This window comes from Balaenoptera acutorostrata, chromosome 1, assembly GCF_949987535.1.
Source record: "Balaenoptera acutorostrata chromosome 1, mBalAcu1.1, whole genome shotgun sequence".
NCBI classification, from domain to species: Eukaryota; Metazoa; Chordata; class Mammalia; order Artiodactyla; family Balaenopteridae; genus Balaenoptera; species Balaenoptera acutorostrata.
The window spans coordinates 162,760,218-162,785,961 of NC_080064.1; the positions used below are offsets into that span (position 1 = coordinate 162,760,218).

A 25,744-nucleotide genomic window follows, 5' to 3' on the forward strand; every position below is an offset into this window, starting at 1 on the left:
CACTTTCATTGCTCTGACAATGCAGCAAAACCTGTCAGCAACTACTAGATCCTCAGGATTAGAAGAAAATGCAGTAATAAAGGGTACAAAAATGTAACGGAAGGAAATCGTGATTCGAGTTCTTTTAGTACAGGGAAAATGCAACCTGTTTTACCCAAGCCACTGGATACTTGACTGGAGGGGGTCAGAGAAATTTGGTGGAAGCTTAGAAATTCCTATCATTCAGAAAATGGAATAGCCGGCAGCACTGTTTCTAGGTGAATCTTATTTAATGTTTCCCTAATTAGAATCAATAGAACCCAATTTTCATTCTTGGGCTTTTGTAGTACACAAACAATCAGTCAGGCTCCAGAAATCTCCCCCAGACACTTTCTGAGCAAAGCCCATGCCTAGTCTCTGACAGGATCTGAAAATTAAGTTTTATAAATGTTTGTTACCAAAATACACTAATTGGATAGACTAAGGAAAATTAACACAGAGGCCTTAAGATAATGAGTAATGATTTATTAGGAGTCCTCTTTTATCTCAGACAAATGGAGCTCATTGAAATTGCTGTAATCTTCTTAAAGGTACTTGACAAGCCTCTTCCCCTTTTCTCAGGTTTCCGCCGAAAACCATAGATGTTTCTTTATCCATCCTGTGGACTTACGAATGGGCTGGTGCTCATTTTTCTCTCGGTAGAGGATATCATCAATGGTGTCAGTCGACTTCGTATAAAATGAATGAGAAATGGCCAGTCTGGATATTAGTGAATCCAGGAAAACGAAACCTCTAATGAAATTAAACATGAGTGTTTATTGCATTTTACTGTATTATCAGAAAGTCTTTTTATTCTAATGTGCAAAATCTGCTTAATGCAGTCCTAGATTGTATTTGCAGAATGCCAAACAGCTTATGCAGGCTGAGGAGAAGATGCCAGATTGGACAATTGAAGGTATAATCAACATAATGTTTTTTGGAAAGGCAAAAGGAAACCATGCCATATGTTCACTTAAGCTTTAATTTTATGTAAAACTGGTTGTTTTTTCCTTTGACATAGCTAAAATGTCCTTTCATTTACAGTTCAGGGTCTGTTTTACGTATTTAACAGATGCCCATATGCTCACACGGATGATGCATAACAGCGACCCCTCCTGGAGAATCTGAATGAGAAGAGGACATTTTTTCTCTTCCCTTGAAAGCAGATCAGAAATTACCCATGTCTTTTCTAGAACTGCTATAGCTGCAACTTCCTCTGGTGAGGGCTGGTTGTGTCTTCTGAGACAGAGACAGCTAAATGTGAGAATTGTTTCCACCAAAGCACTTTCAGTGCCTCGTATAAACTCTATGCATAAACATCCTAAAATGTTAGCCCTTTTGCACTACAGCCATGAACTGATTTTTCAGAAACTGGAACACAGTTAACTGCCTCAGTCTATATTCTAGCTCTTTTTAGCTAATGACAAAGAGAATGGGGTTTGCATTTTAGCTACATACCTACCATCGTTTCAAATTGCAACCGGGCATTATCAAACCATGGGCTTTTAAAAAAACACTTCATAATGCCCATAAGGGCATCTGAAATGGAACTACCAACCTATGCTTGTTATCAGTAGGGCCCCTCCTTGTTTTAATCTATTGCTAGCGAGTGCGTTAACCTTCTATAGCTCTAAATTAATGAGGCTCCTAATGTATTTTCATTGGGAGGTTGAACAAACTCATTTAGCTAGTGAAAACTACAAAAATCACTTTCTTGTGAAATCTGAAACTAACAGCTCCAATGAACTAATGATCATGGTACGATCCATTTTATGTACCTCTGAAAATAACCTGTAAATGTAAAATTCGCACTATATAAGCTATGCCTTGGTATGCTTACGCTTCCACAAAATGACTAGGTGAAAAAAGGTAGAGGGGGAGAAAACCATAGGAAAAAAAGTTAATTAGCTGAGTTGTTGTTGCCCTGCAAAGGAAATCCTTGGGAATAAAGCCACATCTCCCCACCCCCGCCAACAAAGAGAAGTCTCGTTGGAGTCAGTAGGGATGGGCACGCCAAAACTGATGTACCTAGAGCCAGCTGGGAGGATGTCATGTGCTGGAAAGCCAGACATGTCTGCTGTACTTACATGGCTTTTTGGCTGGCTGAACCAACTGAGGGTTCAGGTACGGGCTGTTCTCCGCATCTATTCTGCGCTTGTACTTCTGCCGACCTCCACGTACTCTGTCAAGACGCACTCCTGTGGGGAAAGACAGGCACTTCCTTACTGTTGAGGTAACTATCTTTGAGACCAATCAAATACATACAGAGTATCATCCAAGGGTGCTAGGTAAACAGAGAGTAGACTGCAGAAGGGTCCAGTGGAAGTAGAGGAATGTAAAAAAGTGATGGCTAAACCAAGACTGCCACAGGTTGGAAACCAAACCTGGCAGAGATGACCAAGCTGAAAGACATTTATGCAAGGCCATCAGAGTCACCTACATACCAAAGGAAAGGTAGCTTTCCTTGAGAATTAATACAAAGAAACTGGAATTTGGTGCTAACACAGTTTCTCAAATTAAAGACATTGGCAATGTGTATCCTCTTCATCAGTCACCCCTGAAAGCTCAATGTGTGGGCTTGAGTAGATCAGTAGACCCAGAGCTGTTCAATCCACCCCGGTCTATCAGAGGACTCCACGTGGACCTGTGGAACTGAATTGAGTTGAAAACCCCTACATGTTGTAGAGAGCTGGAACCCCACTACACAAGATGAGACGCAAGGATCGTTCCCTGTTCTAAGTCAACATGTCTCAGAAGGAGCATGTTCCTTACATTCTGGCACACGTTTGTATTTTCCTTCAAATGAAAGAAAACTGAGAGCAGGTCTGGACTGAACGCAGGTCAGAAGGAGGAGATTCCTGAAAGAATTCAGGAGGCTAGGATGGCGAAGGAGGGATTTGTTAGGAGGGCAGAGATGAAGCGTGAAGCTAGAAAGTAGGCAAAAGTAGACTGGCATTTAGTAATACTTTTTCCTCATGAGTGATGGACTGGGTCAAGATTCAGGGAGGTTTTGCTGGCAGTGGATCTATAACATTAAGGAAAGGGGCAAAAGGGAAAGAAAGGGATTAAAAAGAAAGAAATGTTTCATTTACATGGGGCAGTGGGGAGGGTGCTTGTTAATAACGTGGTTTCCGGTCTGTAATTGTAAAGTTTAGGACAGAAACTTATAAATCTTTATCAAATAAAGAGAAGATTACTTGGGAGTAAGAGAGAGATGAGATTCGCTTTGTGGTCTTATATTGTACCTTAATTGATAAGACAGTATTAACATTGTCCATTAATAAATTCACAACCAAGTAATTCATTGTACATATTTTGGTATTTCTCAAACTGTTCAGAAGATAGATTTGGTTTAACAGTATCCTCAGTATTGTTATTTTACTGAAGGCCCTCTCAGAGCCTTTAACATGCAACTAACTCTCAAATAAAACTCTCAGAGGGAGATACAGCCTATGCAATGTTTTGCAAACCAATTTAACCAAGGATCCTGTTTTGGGAACATTTGTTAATATCACGTGGAACAGGTGAGTTGTGGTGTAACTGAATTATACGAAACAGTTTGGGAAAGGCTGATATATTTCTATGTGAATCCTGAAGGTGAATATATACTCATATGTTAAAGATGACTATCAATCCATGACCTAAAGAAAAACATAACTTTTCATATTATCTTAATACTACTACTTTAAGAGTTGATTTCCTTTTAGTGATACACACAAACATACACTTGGTTCTAGATAAACCCTGAAATGTCAAACTGAAACATCAGAGCAGAGTTTAAGTGATATCAGGAGACAACTTCAAGAGCAAGTAAGTAGGTTTAGACAAACAAATATCAAAAAACAAAGAGCTTAGGTACAGTCTCTAAGTATTCAATGAAAATAGAGTGCTTGTGAGTCATGAAGAAACATTTCTTGACTGCTGCTTTTAGAGCAATTTTGCGCCTAGAGTTCCATTCCTTCATTTATCTAATTTCTAATGTTCTATTTTTATTGTGTCTATATTTAATTTACTAAAGTTTAACACCTTCCCCCTTTTCCCCCCCTTTAGTCATGTTTTGTCTTTTTTCATTTCTTTCTTTCTCCAAGATATTTTTCCAGTTTATATAATGTGGTCGCATTTTGTCTGTTCATCTGAGATCCATTCAAATTTGTTTCATCATAAGAATTTAAAATTTTTCATTATAAGAGTTTAGAAAATTAAAAGCATATATAACTAAAAGTGGTATCATAACACGTTTGGCATCCAGCTCCAACGCAATGTGAACATTAATGTGATATGATTAGTGGTGTGAAGAGAAGGCAGGATGAAACAAACAGAGAGAGAGAAAGACAATGACAGACGAAGGCTAAAAAAAGGAGGAAACATTTAAAAATAACTCTGAAATTGTTAGAACCAAGAAAGCCTGACATACACACACTACTATATATAAAACAGATAATCAACAAGGACCTACTGTACAGCACAGGAAACTCTACTCAGTACTTTGTAATGATCTGTATGAGAAAAGAATCTAAAAAAGAGTGGATATATGTATATGCATAACTGACTTACTTTGCTGTACCACAGAACTAATTCAACACTGTAAATCAACTATACTCCAATAAAAATTTTAAAAATTAAAAAAAAAAAAAAAAAAACCAAGAAAGCTCACAGAATGCATCTCAATTAGGTTTGTAGACTCCAAAATTTGCTTTTGGTGTCTGTCAGGGCATGAGTTCACCATGAGCAATATAGCCTCGCATGCCCAAATACTGAACAATACACTACGTATTTTCCAACACAGGAGTCAGAGCTGGTGAGTTTCTGACAATGGATTTCGTCCATCCTGAAGGCCTAAGGAAGAGGATCGTGGCTGAAAGATTGGATTCAAGGTCTTGGCTGGAAACAATTCTGACACAGTTGTATCACACTAAAGCCACCAATCAGCTTAGCCAACTAGCCCAAGTTTATGGGAGAAGTGCAACACTGAAAACTAGTTATTAAACATCATGAAGAAAAAAATACCTATACTTGATTGACAGAATTTTTATTATGCATTATGGGATATTTTTTGTATTTGTAGGAATAGATCCTTTAAATACTGTGAAATAATTTTATTACTGTGCATTTCATTTCAACTTTGAACAATGAATTACTGAAATATTCATATTATTTTTACGTGCTCCTCCAAAATCTAAAGGAGTGTTCTCACTCTTACGTTCATTCTCGCTTTCTCTTTCTCCTTTTCCCTCTTCTTCTCGCTTTCTTCCCTCCCCCTCACCTCCTTTCAGTGTGTGGGTAGATAAACTACTATCTATCCATCCATCCATCCATACCATCTACATATCTATCCAGTTTCTAAATATTCAAGTACTTTTTTACCAAAGCCATCATTTAACGCTTTCTTTACTTCCTAAAATAAAGATCAGTTGGACAAAGCATTCTTTTATGATTTATAACTTTATGTATATGGTATTCAGTAGATGACTGTAGAGGGAAAAAATTAGATATTAATACTACATAATTAATAATTAATACAATTATGTAGCAAAAGTTGATGGGCAGTCAATATACAGAAAAATTGTTCCTGCCAAGTTTAGATAACAATTAACGGTAAAAATTTCCAGAGTCGATGTATTTTAAAAGATCATAATAACTTTTATGTGAAATTTTTATTCCCATTTTAGGGGGTTAAAAGTAGGCAAATATCAACAATTTCAAGTAAAAAATATTTATACTGCTTTTAATCTCTTTTCAAAATCTGGAAAATCTTCTTTTTATGCATCTTCTAGTGATATGATGATAATGATAATGATTTAGTTTAGCTGACTTCATACTCAGTGAAATGTCTAAACTCAAATCCTAGTAACACACCTGCAACTACTTCTACATCATACTAAAATTATTCATCAATTTATTCAGTTCTGTTGGAGAAAAAACATAGTTAGTAAAACCAGTTTTTTTTTCCCCCAAGGACAATCATATAACACGGAAATACACAAGTGACATAGGTCTCAAAGTTAAATCAGCCCAAACTATGTGTTCAAACATGTGGACCCAGCTTCTTTATTTGTGCATCTTTGAAAATAAACAGATGTATTCATCTGAGTCATAATAATATATGCACTGAAACTTTAATAATTGTATTTTAAAGAGTCTGATAAAACAATACTATACAGATATCATTAAGAAGTCTATTTTCACATATATACACTACTATGTATAAAATGGATAACTAATGAGAACCTACTCTATAGCACAGGGAACTCTACTTGGTGCTCTGTGGTGACCTAAATGGGAAGGAAATCCAAAAAAGAGGGGATATATGTATATGTATGGCTGATTCCCTTTGCTGTACAGCAGAAACTGACACAGCAGTGTAAAGCAGTTATACGCCAATAAATAAATAAATAAGTCTATTTTCAGTATATTTCTAGTTTTAAAGTTTTTCCAGAAAAATGTTTCCAACTGTAATAATATGATAATTTATTCCTAAATATTATATGAAGAACATGGAAAAAAGCAAGGCATAGTTTGCAAATCAGAATGGTTTCTTTCTGGCTCTTTCATTAACAAGCTCTGTAAATTTTGTTGAGTTCCTTAACCTGTTTGCTTTTCCAAATATAAGATGGATATTAAGACAATAACCTCCCTGGTGTTTTGCTTTAATGATCCAATTATATTAATATAAGGTACTAATATATTTGGATATTATACTAATATACTAATATACTTGGATATTATACAAATGCATTATTAAATATCTTATAAACCTTAAAATCCCAAGGAAATTGCCATTATATCATTATTTTGTTGAAATATTACTATATTATTTATTGAAATATATTTTGCATCGTGATCATTTATTGAAAATCTACCCCCATGGAGTGTGACAGTCTACCCTGCCTCAATTCTGTAGGTAAACACATTTGAGGTATGATTGAATGGTAAGATAATACAAAGGATAAAACCGAAATAATGACATTATTTGATGTCTAAGTGATTACAGAAATATTTGGTATCCCATTCTATTTGCTGCTCATCCCTGTCACTAATAATATCATTTAGAGTTTATTTTAGAACAGATACAGAAACTAACCCAAAGTCTATGAAAAAGAAAAATGCTATCTCTGAGTTTAGCTAGAAACACACAATACAAAGTTAAGTAGAGAATTGATAATTATCCAATTAACCTAATACATTTCATTTAAAAGTCTCTATTTTCAGCAGAAACAAACAAAAAACAACAACAGTATTTACCATCAGGACCTGGAAAATCCAGATTTGCCATAAACAAACATCAATCTAATCCAAATATTTCCACTTACAATGGCAAAGCCTGTCTCTCTACATCTTTACAATCTTAAATACAAACAATTTCTGTTTGGACTCCACTTGTAAACCATTTTTGAAAAAGTTTAAAAAGAAGATTTCTCCCAGTAAATAAGATACCCACAATGTTCAATGTTTGACAGGATTTGAAGTTAATTAAGGCAACTGGATTTTCTATTCATGTGGAGACTGCCATTACCCCTTTCGTTTTTTAAATAAAAAATTTTAATAGTTGACATTACCTACCAAACAGAACGTTTCACATCGCTTTTTCTATCAAATACTGCATGTGCCTACATTGCCACAAGGGAATCACAAATCTCATAAGTTGTCAGAATTTACAAAATTGAGGAAGCAGGAATAGGGCAAGAAGGAAAAAAACAAAACAACAAAAACCGCTATGAGGCACATAAATGCCAAAAGAAGTAAAACAGTTCAGCACAAGGCCTTCTTAGGTCAGCTAATTTTAAGTCTACATTTTATGCCCAAATGCAAATTTTTACAATATTATATAGTCCAAAGACAAAAGTATTTTTCACATTTTTAATAGCACAAAGTCATTTCATAGGATAATAAAAGATCTCCCCTTCAGAGAATTACACAAGGCCATCCTAGCCTACTTCGCTATATTAAAGACAAGCCTTTTTATAACGTTGTTCTTAAACAAAGGTTTGCTAAAAACGTTAATTACATAGACCCCTGGAATACTTAAGAAAGATGCAAATAGTCATATTAAAGTAATGATAACTTTTTAAAAGATAGTGAAATAATATTTTAAAAGATTAGTGACTTTAATGACTACTAAGTAAATGGTTGGATTATTTAAATGTTATCCAACACGACTTGTAATTGAGGATGAGGAGCATCCTGGGAAAGTAAAACTTATGCCGCAAGAAGGTGAAGAGGGTGGGAACGTTGTCCTCCACGATGTCTCTGGTACTGCGGTTCCCTTTGCTGCGGAAGGGAATCCGGCTCTTTCCGTTCAGGAAAAGAAGTACCTAGAAACGCCCTTGAATTTGCCCGAGATTTCTGTGAGGGAACCATCATAAACAGAGGGTGGAGAAAATCCCTTTGAGGGGCTGTAGGAAAGGAAGCAAAGGCAGATCGGCAGAATCAAGACACAGCGGCGAGAATTTTAGTGGCAGCCTGTGATGGGATTCTTCCTCGTAACAGCATCCTTACAGAGAGTACCAGCTTTACCTACAGTATTTGTGCATATTTATAGGTACCCCAGTAAAGGGATGAGTGAAAATTATTTGTACATTGACGCAAATACTCCAGGGAGAATCTAACCATATTAAATTCTGGAGGATCATGAGAGACAATAAAACACACCAAGCCCTAGTTATCTTCTCTTACTATTATTGCCCTTTCTCAAAATAGACAGTGATACTGTTCAACATGGCTTCATGATTTCGTTCCTTTCTTCCTATCTCAGCAAACTTTTGACTCCTGATATCTGCATCTCCTGAACAAGCAATGTCTTCATTGATAGTGGAATGACTTAATCTCTGTATGAAGTGTCTTGGAATCAACCAAAACACCCATTGGTTATTGAGAGCTGCTTCTATTCCAGGCAATGGGTTAATTGTTTTACGTACATGAACACATTTAACACTTACAGCAATCCTATGAAGCAGGTGCTATTATTATCCCATTTTACAAATGAGAAAACTGGAACTGGGAAGAGGCTGAGCCAGGAGTGGCAGCTGGAGACCACGGCTGCAGAGCCCACGTTCTCAAGCACTAGGTTTATACTGCTTCTCTGTCATCAAATTCTATTTTTGGGAAAGAGCATGTGGTATAGACTCCAAAAGCAGAAGCACGGGCAGATAAAACCCAATTACTGTGGTAAACAATACTCGCACCCTGATAGGGGGTGCATGCAAAGAGCAAGGCAGAATGATGAACTAGCACGAGGAGAGAGGAATACTTTTACTCCGCTGAAGGGCTAGGCATTTTGCATCTATGACTCTATAAAGCGTCTCCACTTAGAAGAAGTTTATAGCTATGAGACTGTGGGCAAACCAAAAATGATAAAAAAGATTCAGTCAGTCTGCTTTTCTCTTGAGGCAGGGACCCAGAGATATTCATTTCCTCGCTCCCTGTTCCTCTTTAAAATGCCACTGAAAGAAAACAAGGACTGTTTTGCCAGGGCCATGGAGGCAAAGCAACATTCTGGCTGAGTTTTACAGTTTAGAAGGAGACCCCGATGGCGGCTTTTCAGTTAGACACCTTGACGAATGGTTACATTTACTTCTGCTGAAATAGCATGACAACAATTCAGGAACTTTGGAAATAGCTTGGTTGCATGTGGAAGCACTGTAAGATCTGCTGAAATAAAAGGGAAAAATCACACAGGGAGAGAAAATGCATATCCATTAGGCGGGCTTTTTTTTTTTTTTTTTTTAACTGAGTCCTCAGTCACTAAAAGAGATAAAAGCCAGGACTCACATTAAAGCTTCCTTGCTCTACAGATGAATTAACAATTAGCAAAGGGAAGTCTTTCATTTTGGTCTCTTGGTAGCTATCTGGACTATTAAACATGTGAGGCTTGCACAGGAAATTAAAAAGGCTTCCCTCTGTTTCAGATTCAAGCTGCATCCAAAATATATTTGTAGGTTTCTGTGCACAGGACATAGCCACAAAGAAGTCCCTCCTTCTTTTTTTTCAAGGTGTGATTCACTGCTCTTGGCTGGTTCTGAGGCATATGTGCTAAATTTATAATCTGGCTGAGAGCCGAAATCAAAATCATAGAAATCTGAAAAAGACATAGTTTACAAAATATTTTGCAGGGAAAATATTATTCCACCAGGGGTCCAGTTGCTTCATCTGAAGCATGGAGCCCTAATCTATGACACATACAAGTACCAATTAGGTCATCTGCAACAGGTGACAAGTTTTAATTGAATGTCTTCTGTCTGCAATTCTGACAAAAGGTGAATAGAAATAAATGGGTCTTGGCAAGACGGCTCTGAGCCTTACAATACCCAATATCTCATTATTTTTAAACAGCTATCTATAAACTGATGCTGACAAGCCTTGAACCTTTTATTTCTGCTCAAGATGAGGTGGCTGTGAAGGGGGAAAAAAAAAAAAGGAAAGAAAAAGGGGCATCCAGAACATTACATTAAACATGCAATACCTACCATTATCACTTCCCCAATGTAATTAAAGGAAATCTCCTATTCAAAAGGCACTATTTCTTACTTTGCTTGATGTCAGAGAGAAAGAGAAAGAGAGCGAGCGAGCGAGTTTGCTTGGCCTGTATTTGCTAAACATAGAGACTGCCTTTAAAGAAAAAAAAGAAAATCTTCCCTTTCTTTCTCTTTTGCCTGTTAAAAATTTCATAAACTATTGAAAGAGATACTGCGGTGACTTAAACCTATCTGAACTCTATTTTGTCTGGTTACTATTTAATACTGGTGACTCTTCCCTTTATCCTTTTCGAAATTGCCTTCTCATGTGAATAAAGTCGTGAATTAGTGGGTAAAGACATGAAATGTGGTTGCACATCACCATCAGGAAAAGTGATTCTACTAATTCACAATTAAATGTGACACTGGCAGCAATAAGTTTAACACAATAATAACAGTAATAACGGTGCATAGCACCCCATGGGGATGCTCTGTAAACAGAAGCACAAATATTATTTATGCAAAATTCAATGCCCTGTAAAAATGAATTAAAAATGAAATCAACCAGGCTGGTTTATAAGTTGTGGGTTGAAAGTCATAGTCACTGTGTTTCATCCAATGGAGAGGAATACAGTGGAGTCTAGTGAACAAAAAAACCACACGTGGATTTCAAAGAGAATATAAGTTGTGGGAGAAAAAAAAAAAGGAAATAGGTGACAGAGAAAGATGGTGGTGAGTCTGGAGGTCATTTGGTTTTAGCATGTGTGATTCTAGATCACGTGGGCAACCAAAGTAGAGTTCAGCTCAAAAGAGAAGCTTAGGGGCTTCCCTGGTGGCGCAGTGGTTGAGAATCTGCCTGCCAATGCAGGGGACACGGGTTTGAGCCCTGGTCTGGGAAGATCCCACATGCTGCGGAGCAACTAGGCCCGTGAGCCACAACTACTGAGCCTGCGCGTCTGGAGCCTGTGCTCCACAACAAGAGAGGCCACGATAGTGAGAGGCCCGCGCACCGTGATGAAGAGTGGCCCCCACTTGCCACAACTAGAGAAAGCCCTCACACAGAAACGAAGACCCAACACAGCCATAAATAAAAAAAAAAAAAAAAAAAAGAGAAGCTTATGGTCACTTTAGTAGGGGAAAACTTTAAGCCCTGGCCAATTTGTTAGGAACTCAGCACAGTTAATAAAAATGCATTACCAGACTCAAGCAGAAATTCCAAGAGCCAATTTCTAAGATACCAAAGTGACACATGGTGTTTAATGAATATTTTTCTGGTGATTATGATTTTGCAAAGTTGAGACTGGAAATAAAGTAAATCTAGCAGAAAGAACATATGTCTGGGTCATGTGAAAAAAAGAATTGTACCAAAAACACAAAATACATAGGAAAAAAAAAATCAGTTCAATAGAGATCAAATGTTAACATAACATTAATGTATACACGCCCAAATCTCATATCAGTGAGAAATTTTCTTGTGACACTGTGACGTTTATTTCTTATTTCTTGTGACACCGGCAGCAATAAGTTTAATACAATAATAATAGTAATAACAATGCACAGCACTCCATGGGGATTCTCTGTGTAAACAGAAGCACAAAGAATATTTATGCAAAATTCAATGCCCTGTAAAAATGAATTAAATATGAAATTAAGCTGGTATTCAAGTAGCTGGAATGAGAGCCATAGTCACTGCATTACATTCAATGGAGAGGAACACAGTGGAGTCCAGTGGCCTCCCTGTAAGGTTTTAGTGGAGTAAACAAGAAATGCCATGGACTGAATGTTTGTGTTCTCCCAAAATTCATATGTTGAAACTGAATCCCCAATGGGATAGTATTTGGAGGTGAGGCCTTGGGGGTGATTAGGTTATGAAGGTGCAGCCCTCATGATGGGCTTAGTGCCCTTATAAAGGAGCTCCCAGAGAGCTCCCAGGCCCTTCCCAGCACGTGAGGACAACAAGAAGCCTATCTATCAACCAGGAAACCCTCACTGAACACTGAATCTGCCAGTGCCTTGATCTTGGACTTCTCAGCCTCTAGAAACCTGAGAAATAAATTTCTCTTCTTTATAAGCCACCCAGTCTATGGTATTCCGTTATAGTAGCCCAAATGGAATATAACAAGAAGAAATGAAGGAACATTAAAAAAAAAAAAGACTCAGCCATAAAAAAGAATGAAATAAGGCCATGTGCAGCAACATGGATGGACCTAGAGATGATCATACTAAATGAAGTAAGTCAGAAAGAGAACGACAAATACCATATGATATCACTTACATGTGGAATCTAAAATACAACACAAATGAACATATCTACGAAACAAAAACAGACTCACAGACATAGAGAACAGACTTGTGGCTGTCAAGGGGGAGGATGGCAGGAGGGAAGCATTGGGAGTTTGGGATGAGCAGATGAAAACTACTGTATGCAGGATGGATAAACAACAAGGTCCTACTGTACAGCACAGGGAACTATATTCAATATCCTGTGATAAATCATGTTAGAAAAGAATATGAAAAAGAATATGTATATATGTATAACTGAATCATTTTGCTGTACAGCAGAAATTAATACGACATTGTAAATCAGCTATACTTCAATAAAATTTTTTTAAAAAGGAGGAAGTTTAGAGAGATACTCTACAATGGGTTGATTCAAGGTCTAATATGAAATAAAGAAAATACAATGGTTTCCACCCCCTTCTCATCCAAATCTATATACCATCGCTAACCTCCATTCATCTGCCAACTGTGCTGCTAAGTATTTGTGAGGAAAGTTAATGGAGAAAAAGGAAAGGAAACCAAGAGAGAGCATGAGAGCCTGGTCTAAGCCTTGTAGAAATGCAGACATGGAGAACACGCATGGCGGATTCAGAACGCACTGCCAGCTGCCTCGAGTCCACAAGAGCACATTTTCAAGCCAATTAAAATCCAGTTTTCCTCCCCCAAAGTTGACAAATCAGACTGTTGGGGAATTTAAGACCTCGTGAGAAAAACTAGGGTAGAATAATCATGAGTGGCAGTGATCATAAAAAAGCACTTACACATAAATGATATATTCACTAAAATTAAAGACAAATATGAAAAGACTATCAATGACAGACACACTAATTAAGTCATGTTTCCTGTGCAATTAATTTCCATTTATCATCCTTTGATCTCTTGAATATTTCTAGGATCTTCCTTCTAGCTGGTTTCAGCAAGATGACTGTAAATTCAGTTTGAGTTGCTGTAGATAATAGGCATATGAAAAGACTTTTTTAGAAACATCTGGTTTTTAAACCAAACGTTTAATGACACTCTTATGTTACTACTCTGAGCATCTTGGTTTTAATACGGTGCTACTCCAGGTTCATGTTTAATTGATATATAATGTTGAAGATTTGGTGGAGAGTTATACATAAGTAAATGTAAACATATCAAGATTTTCAGTCAAGGAAAATAACAATTAGGAAAGTGCTTATTCTGAGGCCAAAAAAGAAAATTGTACATTTAAGTGCTGTGGCAAGGTGAGGTCCATAGGCTGTACTTTTATTCTTAAATTAGGATGTGTGAAGAGTGTGTAAAAAAGAAAACACCAATGACATTTCTAGATGCCAAATAGAGTGGGTCTTAGCTGAGGAAAGCCTGTATCTGTACCAGGTCATAAATTTCCTGAAAGACTTCCCTGTGTGTAGCTGTTACAGGAGGGGCTCGCTGGGAGGTACTGCCAGGATGCTCACAATGGTCCACAAGGCCAGGAAGAATCTTGAAATCCTAAAGGCGCCAAGAAAAGAAAAACACGCTTTTCCAGCCACAAGGCGGCTCAAGGCTAGATGTTGGGAGTAAGTCTCTAAGTGTCACTGCCTCATAGAGAAGGAGGCAGAATTTCCCACGAAAATCTCCTTGCAGTATTCCAAACCACATTTTCTTACTCCTTCCTGCCAACAGGCTTGCTCTCTATTTTTAAAACGTAATCTGGGTTAGGGACCTCCCTGGTGGCGCAGTGGTTAAGAATCCGCCTGCCAATGCAGGGAACACGGGTTCGAGCCCTGGTCCGGGAAAATCCCACATGCTGCGGAGCAACAAAGCCCGTGCGCCACAACTACTGAGCCTGTGCTCTAGAGCCCGTGTGCCACAACTACTGAAGCCCGCGCACCTAGAGCCCGTGTTCCGCAGCAAGAGAAGCCACCGCAATGAGAAGCCCACGCACCGCAACGAAGAGTAGCCCCGCTCGCCGCAACTAGAGAAAAGCCTGCGCACAGCAACGAAGACCCAATGCAGCCAAAAAAAAAAAAAAAAAAAAAAAAAATATATATATATATATATATAAAAACATAATCTGGGTTAAACTCAAACTTCCAAATATTTTATTTATTATGTATATTCATAATTCCACCACAAAAGTTGAGGGTTGAGGGCATGGTGAGAAATGACACTCTAACGGAAATAGCTTCAAAGGATCAAAATACAGCCAGATGATTTTGACGTATATTTTAATTGCATGTTGCTTTGTCATGGCCCATGCAGTATACGTCACATGCCTGCCACATAGTAGATACTCAAAAATATTGAGTAAGTGAATAAATCAATTTACAACATGCTTTATAGCCATGTACTAATCAGGTTTTTTTTTGTTTTCATTTGTTTGTTTTTCTTTTGATATTTCTAAATCTAGAATGTATACACAGAAGGATATGGACCTCTTGTCAATTCTCTCAGTAATTCTTGCTTATCGTGTCTTTCTTAATGTACTAGTATATTGTAACTTTAGAAAGGTATAGAGAGCTTGAAGGTGACAAAACAGCATGAAGCACTGAAAAAAAAGAGCGTTGCTGAAAGGTAGGACATACGAATTTAATTTTTCAATATTCATCCTGGTAGTGTAAGAGGAAACAGCATTTGATTTGCTGGGAAAACCTCAAACAGATATTAAGAAAAATTTACTAATCAGAATTATATTTAGATACTAATTATTGAGCAAGCAAGACCAAGGTCCCTATACTTGGGAAATTTGATAAATGGAGAAAACCATTCTCTTTCCTAGACACTTTGATTACTCTTCTGCCTGGAAGCAGATGAATGAGTTTGATCACGTGTTAAGCTCTCTTCCAGTTCTAAGATTCTATGAATGAAATGGTGTACTTAAAAAGATGGAATTGACCCACAGATTCAGAGTACAACAACTGCCTTGGCAGTGGGAAACATCAACATACTTCATATCTTAAATCAGGAAGACCAAAGCCAAATGGATAGCATTAATGAACCAGAAGAGCAGAAAGCTTTCTGGCACAGGCCTCAGCCTTTCTCTCACACTGACCTTGGCCAAATGCATTTCCTTTTGTTCTTGACAACAATACAGCAAATAAAGTGCCCATGTTTGAAAAACGCTTCTAACTTATTACTGCATTAGGAAAAGATCAATGCCTGTTGCAGATGGCTGTGGAGACTGAAGGATGGAAAATTAGGAACAGCTTTAGATTTGTGGGCAGTTTACAACACAGAGACTAGATTATGCTAAGGAGAGGAGAATATGACCTAATAATGGAGATTTTGAAAACAAGCAATGAGTAGCTAATACCTATGCTGTTACTTAACTGAATTTCATCTGGAGTTTCAAAATAAAAAGGCTAAATAGGATCAGATTTCAGTAAATATACCACAAAATAATGTTTCATCTCAACATCTATAGTCACCCTTTTTTTCAGAAATTACAGTATATATATAATGTAAATATGCACACATATACATAAACACATAGATATAGAACTAGATAAACACACACAAATTCTAAACCAATGATACATTTTTCAGTTTCTGTATTTTCCTGATAATGATTTGTCTGGCCAAATGATTCTGTAAGAATTATTTATTTGCAAGATTTTTCCATCCAAAGAAAACCCATGTTACATGAGTTTATACTGATATTTATATCAGGAGTTGCAAATTCAAACAACTACTGCAATGTCAAGTGAATAAGTGAAATGGACTGTGTGTTTAAAAAGTTGGTAGCTATTTAGAAATTATCCTTTTATTTTATTTAGGCCTTCATTATATAAGAGCATAACCTAATTGCATAATTGCTTAAGTTGTTCTATACGCTATACTTTGAAATTCTATTTTAAAAATGCTATTATCCACAGACATAGAAAACAAACTTATGGTTGCCAAAGGGGAAAGGAGGTGGAGGGATAGATTAGGAGTTTGGGATTGACATACACGCACTACTGTATATAAAATAAATAACCAACAAGGACCTACTGTACAGCACAGGGAACTATATTCAATATCCTGTGATAAATCATGTTAGAAAAGAATATGAAAAAGAATATGTATATATGTATAACTGAATCATTTTGCTGTACAGCAGAAATTAATACGACATTGTAAATCAGCTATACTTCAATAAAATTTTTTTAAAAAGGAGGAAGTTTAGAGAGATACTCTACAATGGGTTGATTCAAGGTCTAATATGAAATAAAGAAAATACAATGGTTTCCACCCCCTTCTCATCCAAATCTATATACCATCGCTAACCTCCATTCATCTGCCAACTGTGCTGCTAAGTATTTGTGAGGAAAGTTAATGGAGAAAAAGGAAAGGAAACCAAGAGAGAGCATGAGAGCCTGGTCTAAGCCTTGTAGAAATGCAGACATGGAGAACACGCATGGCGGATTCAGAACGCACTGCCAGCTGCCTCGAGTCCACAAGAGCACATTTTCAAGCCAATTAAAATCCAGTTTTCCTCCCCCAAAGTTGACAAATCAGACTGTTGGGGAATTTAAGACCTCGTGAGAAAAACTAGGGTAGAATAATCATGAGTGGCAGTGATCATAAAAAAGCACTTACACATAAATGATATATTCACTAAAATTAAAGACAAATATGAAAAGACTATCAATGACAGACACACTAATTAAGTCATGTTTCCTGTGCAATTAATTTCCATTTATCATCCTTTGATCTCTTGAATATTTCTAGGATCTTCCTTCTAGCTGGTTTCAGCAAGATGACTGTAAATTCAGTTTGAGTTGCTGTAGATAATAGGCATATGAAAAGACTTTTTTAGAAACATCTGGTTTTTAAACCAAACGTTTAATGACACTCTTATGTTACTACTCTGAGCATCTTGGTTTTAATACGGTGCTACTCCAGGTTCATGTTTAATTGATATATAATGTTGAAGATTTGGTGGAGAGTTATACATAAGTAAATGTAAACATATCAAGATTTTCAGTCAAGGAAAATAACAATTAGGAAAGTGCTTATTCTGAGGCCAAAAAAGAAAATTGTACATTTAAGTGCTGTGGCAAGGTGAGGTCCATAGGCTGTACTTTTATTCTTAAATTAGGATGTGTGAAGAGTGTGTAAAAAAGAAAACACCAATGACATTTCTAGATGCCAAATAGAGTGGGTCTTAGCTGAGGAAAGCCTGTATCTGTACCAGGTCATAAATTTCCTGAAAGACTTCCCTGTGTGTAGCTGTTACAGGAGGGGCTCGCTGGGAGGTACTGCCAGGATGCTCACAATGGTCCACAAGGCCAGGAAGAATCTTGAAATCCTAAAGGCGCCAAGAAAAGAAAAACACGCTTTTCCAGCCACAAGGCGGCTCAAGGCTAGATGTTGGGAGTAAGTCTCTAAGTGTCACTGCCTCATAGAGAAGGAGGCAGAATTTCCCACGAAAATCTCCTTGCAGTATTCCAAACCACATTTTCTTACTCCTTCCTGCCAACAGGCTTGCTCTCTATTTTTAAAACGTAATCTGGGTTAGGGACCTCCCTGGTGGCGCAGTGGTTAAGAATCCGCCTGCCAATGCAGGGAACACGGGTTCGAGCCCTGGTCCGGGAAAATCCCACATGCTGCGGAGCAACAAAGCCCGTGCGCCACAACTACTGAGCCTGTGCTCTAGAGCCCGTGTGCCACAACTACTGAAGCCCGCGCACCTAGAGCCCGTGTTCCGCAGCAAGAGAAGCCACCGCAATGAGAAGCCCACGCACCGCAACGAAGAGTAGCCCCGCTCGCCGCAACTAGAGAAAAGCCTGCGCACAGCAACGAAGACCCAATGCAGCCAAAAAAAAAAAAAAAAAAAAATATATATATATATATATAAAAACATAATCTGGGTTAAACTCAAACTTCCAAATATTTTATTTATTATGTATATTCATAATTCCACCACAAAAGTTGAGGGTTGAGGGCATGGTGAGAAATGACACTCTAACGGAAATAGCTTCAAAGGATCAAAATACAGCCAGATGATTTTGACGTATATTTTAATTGCATGTTGCTTTGTCATGGCCCATGCAGTATACGTCACATGCCTGCCACATAGTAGATACTCAAAAATATTGAGTAAGTGAATAAATCAATTTACAACATGCTTTATAGCCATGTACTAATCAGGTTTTTTTTTGTTTTCATTTGTTTGTTTTTCTTTTGATATTTCTAAATCTAGAATGTATACACAGAAGGATATGGACCTCTTGTCAATTCTCTCAGTAATTCTTGCTTATCGTGTCTTTCTTAATGTACTAGTATATTGTAACTTTAGAAAGGTATAGAGAGCTTGAAGGTGACAAAACAGCATGAAGCACTGAAAAAAAAGAGCGTTGCTGAAAGGTAGGACATACGAATTTAATTTTTCAATATTCATCCTGGTAGTGTAAGAGGAAACAGCATTTGATTTGCTGGGAAAACCTCAAATAGATATTAAGAAAAATTTACTAATCAGAATTATATTTAGATACTAATTATTGAGCAAGCAAGACCAAGGTCCCTATACTTGGGAAATTTGATAAATGGAGAAAACCATTCTCTTTCCTAGACACTTTGATTACTCTTCTGCCTGGAAGCAGATGAATGAGTTTGATCACGTGTTAAGCTCTCTTCCAGTTCTAAGATTCTATGAATGAAATGGTGTACTTAAAAAGATGGAATTGACCCACAGATTCAGAGTACAACAACTGCCTTGGCAGTGGGAAACATCAACATACTTCATATCTTAAATCAGGAAGACCAAAGCCAAATGGATAGCATTAATGAACCAGAAGAGCAGAAAGCTTTCTGGCACAGGCCTCAGCCTTTCTCTCACACTGACCTTGGCCAAATGCATTTCCTTTTGTTCTTGACAACAATACAGCAAATAAAGTGCCCATGTTTGAAAAACGCTTCTAACTTATTACTGCATTAGGAAAAGATCAATGCCTGTTGCAGATGGCTGTGGAGACTGAAGGATGGAAAATTAGGAACAGCTTTAGATTTGTGGGCAGTTTACAACACAGAGACTAGATTATGCTAAGGAGAGGAGAATATGACCTAATAATGGAGATTTTGAAAACAAGCAATGAGTAGCTAATACCTATGCTGTTACTTAACTGAATTTCATCTGGAGTTTCAAAATAAAAAGGCTAAATAGGATCAGATTTCAGTAAATATACCACAAAATAATGTTTCATCTCAACATCTATAGTCACCCTTTTTTTCAGAAATTACAGTATATATATAATGTAAATATGCACACATATACATAAACACATAGATATAGAACTAGATAAACACACACAAATTCTAAACCAATGATACATTTTTCAGTTTCTGTATTTTCCTGATAATGATTTGTCTGGCCAAATGATTCTGTAAGAATTATTTATTTGCAAGATTTTTCCATCCAAAGAAAACCCATGTTACATGAGTTTATACTGATATTTATATCAGGAGTTGCAAATTCAAACAACTACTGCAATGTCAAGTGAATAAGTGAAATGGACTGTGTGTTTAAAAAGTTGGTAGCTATTTAGAAATTATCCTTTTATTTTATTTAGGCCTTCATTATATAAGAGCATAACCTAATTGCATAATTGCTTAAGTTGTTCTATACGCTATACTTTGAAATTCTATTTTAAAAATGCTATTATCCACAGACATAGAAAACAAACTTATGGTTGCCAAAGGGGAAAGGAGGTGGAGGGATAGATTAGGAGTTTGGGATTGACATACACGCACTACTGTATATAAAATAAATAACCAACAAGGACCTACTGTATAGCACAGGGAACTCTACTCAGTATTTTGTGATAACCTGTAAGGGAAAATAATCTGAAAAAGAATATTTATAAACGTATGTGTATAACTGAATCAGTTTGCTATACACCTGAAACTAACATAACATTGTAAACCAATTACACTTCAATAAAAAAATAAAATTAAAAAATGCTATTTAGTAGGGTTTTAGGTAAAATAATGTATAAAAATATTAGGATTCTCATTAGAAATCATTTCAAACAAGAGTAAAAAATGAATCATCGATGCCCACACATAGCACCTGTCAGTTAAGAATGTTGACATGTTTTGATCCACACAAGCCCTCTTAAAGAATCTTGCTTAAATAAGCACAAGTCTCCATTGTGTTTTACAGTAAATGGCAGCAGAGGCTTTCTTGAAATTCATCCATTATGTTTACTAAATATCTTGACTTTTTGAAGGAACATCTTTCTGCCTAGTGAAATCTGTTGGAACCTGCAAAGTCAATTCTTGTAATACAATTGTTGTGTCTTGATTGTCACTAAGATTACACCAAATTAACCATCACTGGGAATTAGCTGACAAAGAACCACTCTTTTGTTGGCCTAGACCCTTCCTCCCCCAGCTTTTTGCGTTATATGGAAGAGAAGGTCTTTGACATGGCAAAAGAGTAAGATGTTGCTGAATGCTTTTTGGAACCGTCCTAGGAGGAATTTGGTTTTAACAGCGTTTTCTTTGGGTTGGTAGGCCATGGAGTACAATGGACCAGAAGATGCTGTTGATGGCCGGAGGCGGTGGGTGTGGCTGGGAGATGGCCAAGACAGTGTTACTATCAAAGATATTATGAGAAAAGAAAGGGAAAGAAATTGAACTTGAGAAGACTCTTGAGTGTTTTAAAAATAAAACCTATACGTTTAAAAGAAGGTGGTCAGGGGACTTCCCTAGTGGTCCAGTGGTTAAGACTTCGCCTTCCAATGCAGGCGGTGCGGGTTCCATCCCTGGTAGGGGAGCTAAGATCCCACATGCCTCGCAGCCAAAAAACCAAAGCATAAAACAGAAGCAATAGGATAACAAGTTCAATAAAGACTTTAAAAATGGTCCACATCAAAAAAAAAAAAAAATTAAAAAAAAATAAATACAAGAAGGTGGTAACAATCACGTTTCCATTAACTGTTTAAGAACATGCAAGCACATTATGGAACTTTCCATGAGCCAAATAACATAGTACATGGGGCAAAAAAGTGAGTCTTTACACAGGCCATGACATACACTGGACAGCCAACAGTAACATACCATTAAAGCCAGAATCAGTAAAAATATAAACCTATTCATGATAGGGGAAAGTCAAATCTGTATACCTGCTGAACTAAATGGTTATATCATAATTCCTACAATACCATACCACTCGAACAACGGGGGCCTCTGACAGAGAGGTAAGGGCTTCTTCTAACTCTGTGTATTTCAGAAACTCACTTTTACAAGCTTCTTATCTCTGCTGCCAACAAGAGAACTGGATAGGAATCCCCTGGAAGCTGTCATCCCAGTGACCTAATCAGTCAAGAAAGTTGCTGTTGGGCAGCAATGACCTCCCACCCTGCCCACTATCCACAGGGGCTTCCTGCTAAGCCCTCAGGGTCCCTACTGGCCAAGGAAATGGAAGACCTTGAAACTGAAGCCAAGTCATGACATGGCAGGTCAAGAAAGCACAGCAATAATAAAGAATATCCTTTAATGTCATAATAACATTTCCATCACAATGCTGAGACTGGAAAAAAGTACAATACTTAGATTTAAAAGAAAGTTTTAGATAGTCATATATCTTGGTTTACTCATGCCTTTAGCCATGTCCTAAGGGAGATAGTCAACACAGTCAAGAATTTATGTGATTTTGGGGGAGGAAACATAGAAAAGTCACTCTTCTCATCATTCTTCCTTACTTCTCTCATCTGGCCACCCAATTTAATTTTATATGTGTATTCATACACACACATACACATATATACACATGTATGTATTATGTAGATATGTATAGGACCGATCAGAACTTTCTAAAATAAATGATATATTTTGCAAATCAAGGTACTTTGTTGTTAAAACATATTATAAATGGGAGAAACATAAATGCATTAGTAAGCTCTTCTGAGCATTTTTTTTTTTTTTTTGCTGTGTGGCATGTGGGATCTTAGTTCCCCGACCAGGGATCGAACTCGTGCCCCCTGCATTGGAAGCATGGAGTCTTAACCACTGGACCACCAGGGAAGTCCCTCTTCTGAGCATTTCTTGCCTGGCCACTACTGGAATTATTCCACAGATTTCAAATAATTTTCCAGCCATGATAAAAAATTTGCATATTTTTAAAATGCTTACATTACTTCATGTACTTTACTCGCTACTTATAAAATCAAGGAAAATAACAAAAGTACTGTTTAGTATTAAGATGGGAAAAAAATAGAGCTCAGCTCAGTAATTCTTGGCACATCTTCCATAATATGATGTGCTTTTTAACTGCTGAGGGTATGATTCAAGAATATCAGCATTTAATGGAGTGGTTTTAAGACCAGGTGTATGCTGAATACTTGAAAGACCTCAAGGTACCAAACATACTCAGTAAATGTTCATTGTTAACAAGAATGAAACTAAAAATAACTGCAATTATTTTAATTATTGTTCTAATAAAATGACAGTTCATTCATCTATTAACACGTATTCAGTCAAAAATTGAGATAAATTTAAAAAGTTAAACAGGATACAGAAGGGGTCTGGTACCAAGGTAAAAAGAAATCATCTACAGAAAATACTGCTTGGTATTTTCTATGTGTCCCTGGTGCTTATTATGGATTTTTTTTTCAAGATTGAGATACACTTAAAGAAAATGGGGAAATTAAAAATATGGCATGGACTCTGTAAATCTAAACTGCCACATTTAGTAAACTGCTAATGTGTACTGAATTTTCATGTGAAGTTTTTAGCATAGGATTACACCAAACATTGTACTGTCTCTAAATTTGAATCATATGTTGCCTATTTAAGAGAACATGGTGGACAAGTCTGGATTTAGAATATAAAATTATAAAATTTCTCTTGAAATCAAGGACTTAAGCACAGAATAAAGGAGTAAATACATCCTAAGATAGTCCCCGAAAAAATGCGGGAGGAAATCTGATCTTTGAGAAAAAATACTTTCAAAAGTGGGATGTTAACAATTTCAAATAATGTCAAAATAAATGTTTGTAAACAGTTATTCATAATCTTAAAAGTATCACCATAACATGTTGCTACTAGATAATGCAACATAAATAGAAATAGAGGACCAATTATATAAATTTTATCAATCCAGTGACTGAATCCAATGAACACACATAAAAATAAAGCTATTTTATATTTTAAAAATTATTTTACTTTTTCAAGAAATTCCAGTAAGTAACAATATTCTACTTTTCATATAATGAAATGTGAATATATACAAAGGATAATTCAGAACCACAGTAATAATTCCTTACACTGAAAATTCAAATCTTTACAACTTTCCCACTTTCCTATATGGCATAAGTATAGTTTCTGAAGCTACCTGGGTTTCAGCTTCTTTAGCAAAACAAGCTTTAGCACAATCTTTCAAGATTCTGGAATAAAAATTGCTTTTAAAACATTTGAAAAGAAGAACTTTGAAAGATATTTTTGTCATGGATGAAATAGCTGTGGTTTTGAAAACCAATAATCAATGTTTTCTTTTAAAGCAAAATAATGGCAAAGTTAAAAGGTACATTAACTTTGGCCATTAGAGGGATGTGTTAATTATTTTTAAAATATAATACCTAATAATGATACAACTATTAAGTCAAATCATAAAGCACTCTCCGTCAACTTCTAATTGTCCAAGGAAGCTAATAGCCTAAGTAACTTTTGGGTTTCCAAAACCTTCCTTTATTAGCACTTTTGTAACACTTGAGACATTTTATCCTACTTACAACTTCTACATCTGCTGTCCAAACAATGCCCATATGATGATTGAAAGTTTAACAAATAGTATAATATTATTGATATTTCAATATGGATTAGGTATTATAAATCTCATATAGATAGCAAACTGGCAATGGAAGTAAAATAACTATATATTTAATGTAAACAATTCAGACATGCATTCCATGGAATTCTGAGCAAGAAAATCATTTTTGAAAAATTATAATTAATTCCACAATCTATAATTTTGCTTCAAATCAATGCTTTGGATCAAACTGAAACTACATTCAGGAACTCTAATGCATTTAGTAATAGACAGACAATCTACACCTCAGTTGCAGTGTCCCCACTCTGAAATTTTAAAAGAAAGCAGTAGCAATTTTACTGTAATCTGATAAAGAAGCATTTGGACCTTTGGGGAAGGAGTTAATGAATTATAGATCTGAAACCAAGTTCCATGGATTCACTGTGGACTTTTATTCTAATAGTTAAAGTACATGTCTATCAAATTGCTTATGAGGACAAATTTATGGAAAATAAGCAAGAGTAGAGCTTTGTTCTTATTAAGAAACATGAATATGTATGTAATTTTCGCCAGACTAAATTAACCCAAAAATGAATGAATAAAAAAAAAATAAGGACAATAATTGTCACCAGAGAAGGCTTGCTTCCCTTCCTGCTCTTACAAAAGCATTTATGTTTAGAGTTTCAAAAAAGAACTCATATTTTTCGAATAAAACTATTTGGAAAGAGACAAAAGAAAAGGAATCTGCGAGGAAACCTTTACAGAGCAAGAAACATGCACAGTGTTACCCCCTTAGTAATAAACCTTTTTGAAGCAGGGGTAGCCTGTAGGCTTGTTATGAACGTAATACATGATAATTAGTGTTCGTGCAAGCAGTATACTATTGCTGAGGTGTGTCGATTTCCTAAGCATGACTCTATTTACAAAGGTTACATTGAGCCATTAAGCCAAATTTTACATTAAACATCTTTTGAAACTTCAGGAACTCTGAATAGAGTAAAATCCCATTTTAGCAGCAACAGTACCAATATGAAATGAGTATGAAATATATCATAGATAGTTGTGCAAATCCCTCCCCGTCTTTGTGGGCATGTTTACAGGTGTTCTCCCTGGCGAATGCTCAATTACCAATTCATCTGAACCAATATCAATACATAAATGGATTATACCTGTGATTTTACCTTTATTTTCAATCTAATGGTTTAATTTGATGTCCGCTAATCATTAGGGATTTTAGAATGTAAAATCAGTACAATTTGACTTTAGCAAACTTGCAAATTATACTATTCTTCTCTTT

General features: G+C 36.4%; 1 protein-coding gene across 9 annotated transcripts in view; it reads right to left on the minus strand.

Moving 5' to 3' along the window:
• Positions 1-25,744, minus strand: part of LOC102998405 (cyclin-Y-like protein 1) — a 292,469-nt gene that overhangs the window by 71,821 nt on the left and 194,904 nt on the right. For all 9 annotated transcript variants that reach the window (XM_057541417.1, XM_057541408.1, XM_057541432.1 and 6 more), the window contains one exon: positions 2,106-2,216. In XM_057541417.1, coding sequence (XP_057397400.1) covers positions 2,106-2,216 — 111 coding nt within the window. The remainder of the gene's footprint in view (positions 1-2,105; positions 2,217-25,744) is intronic.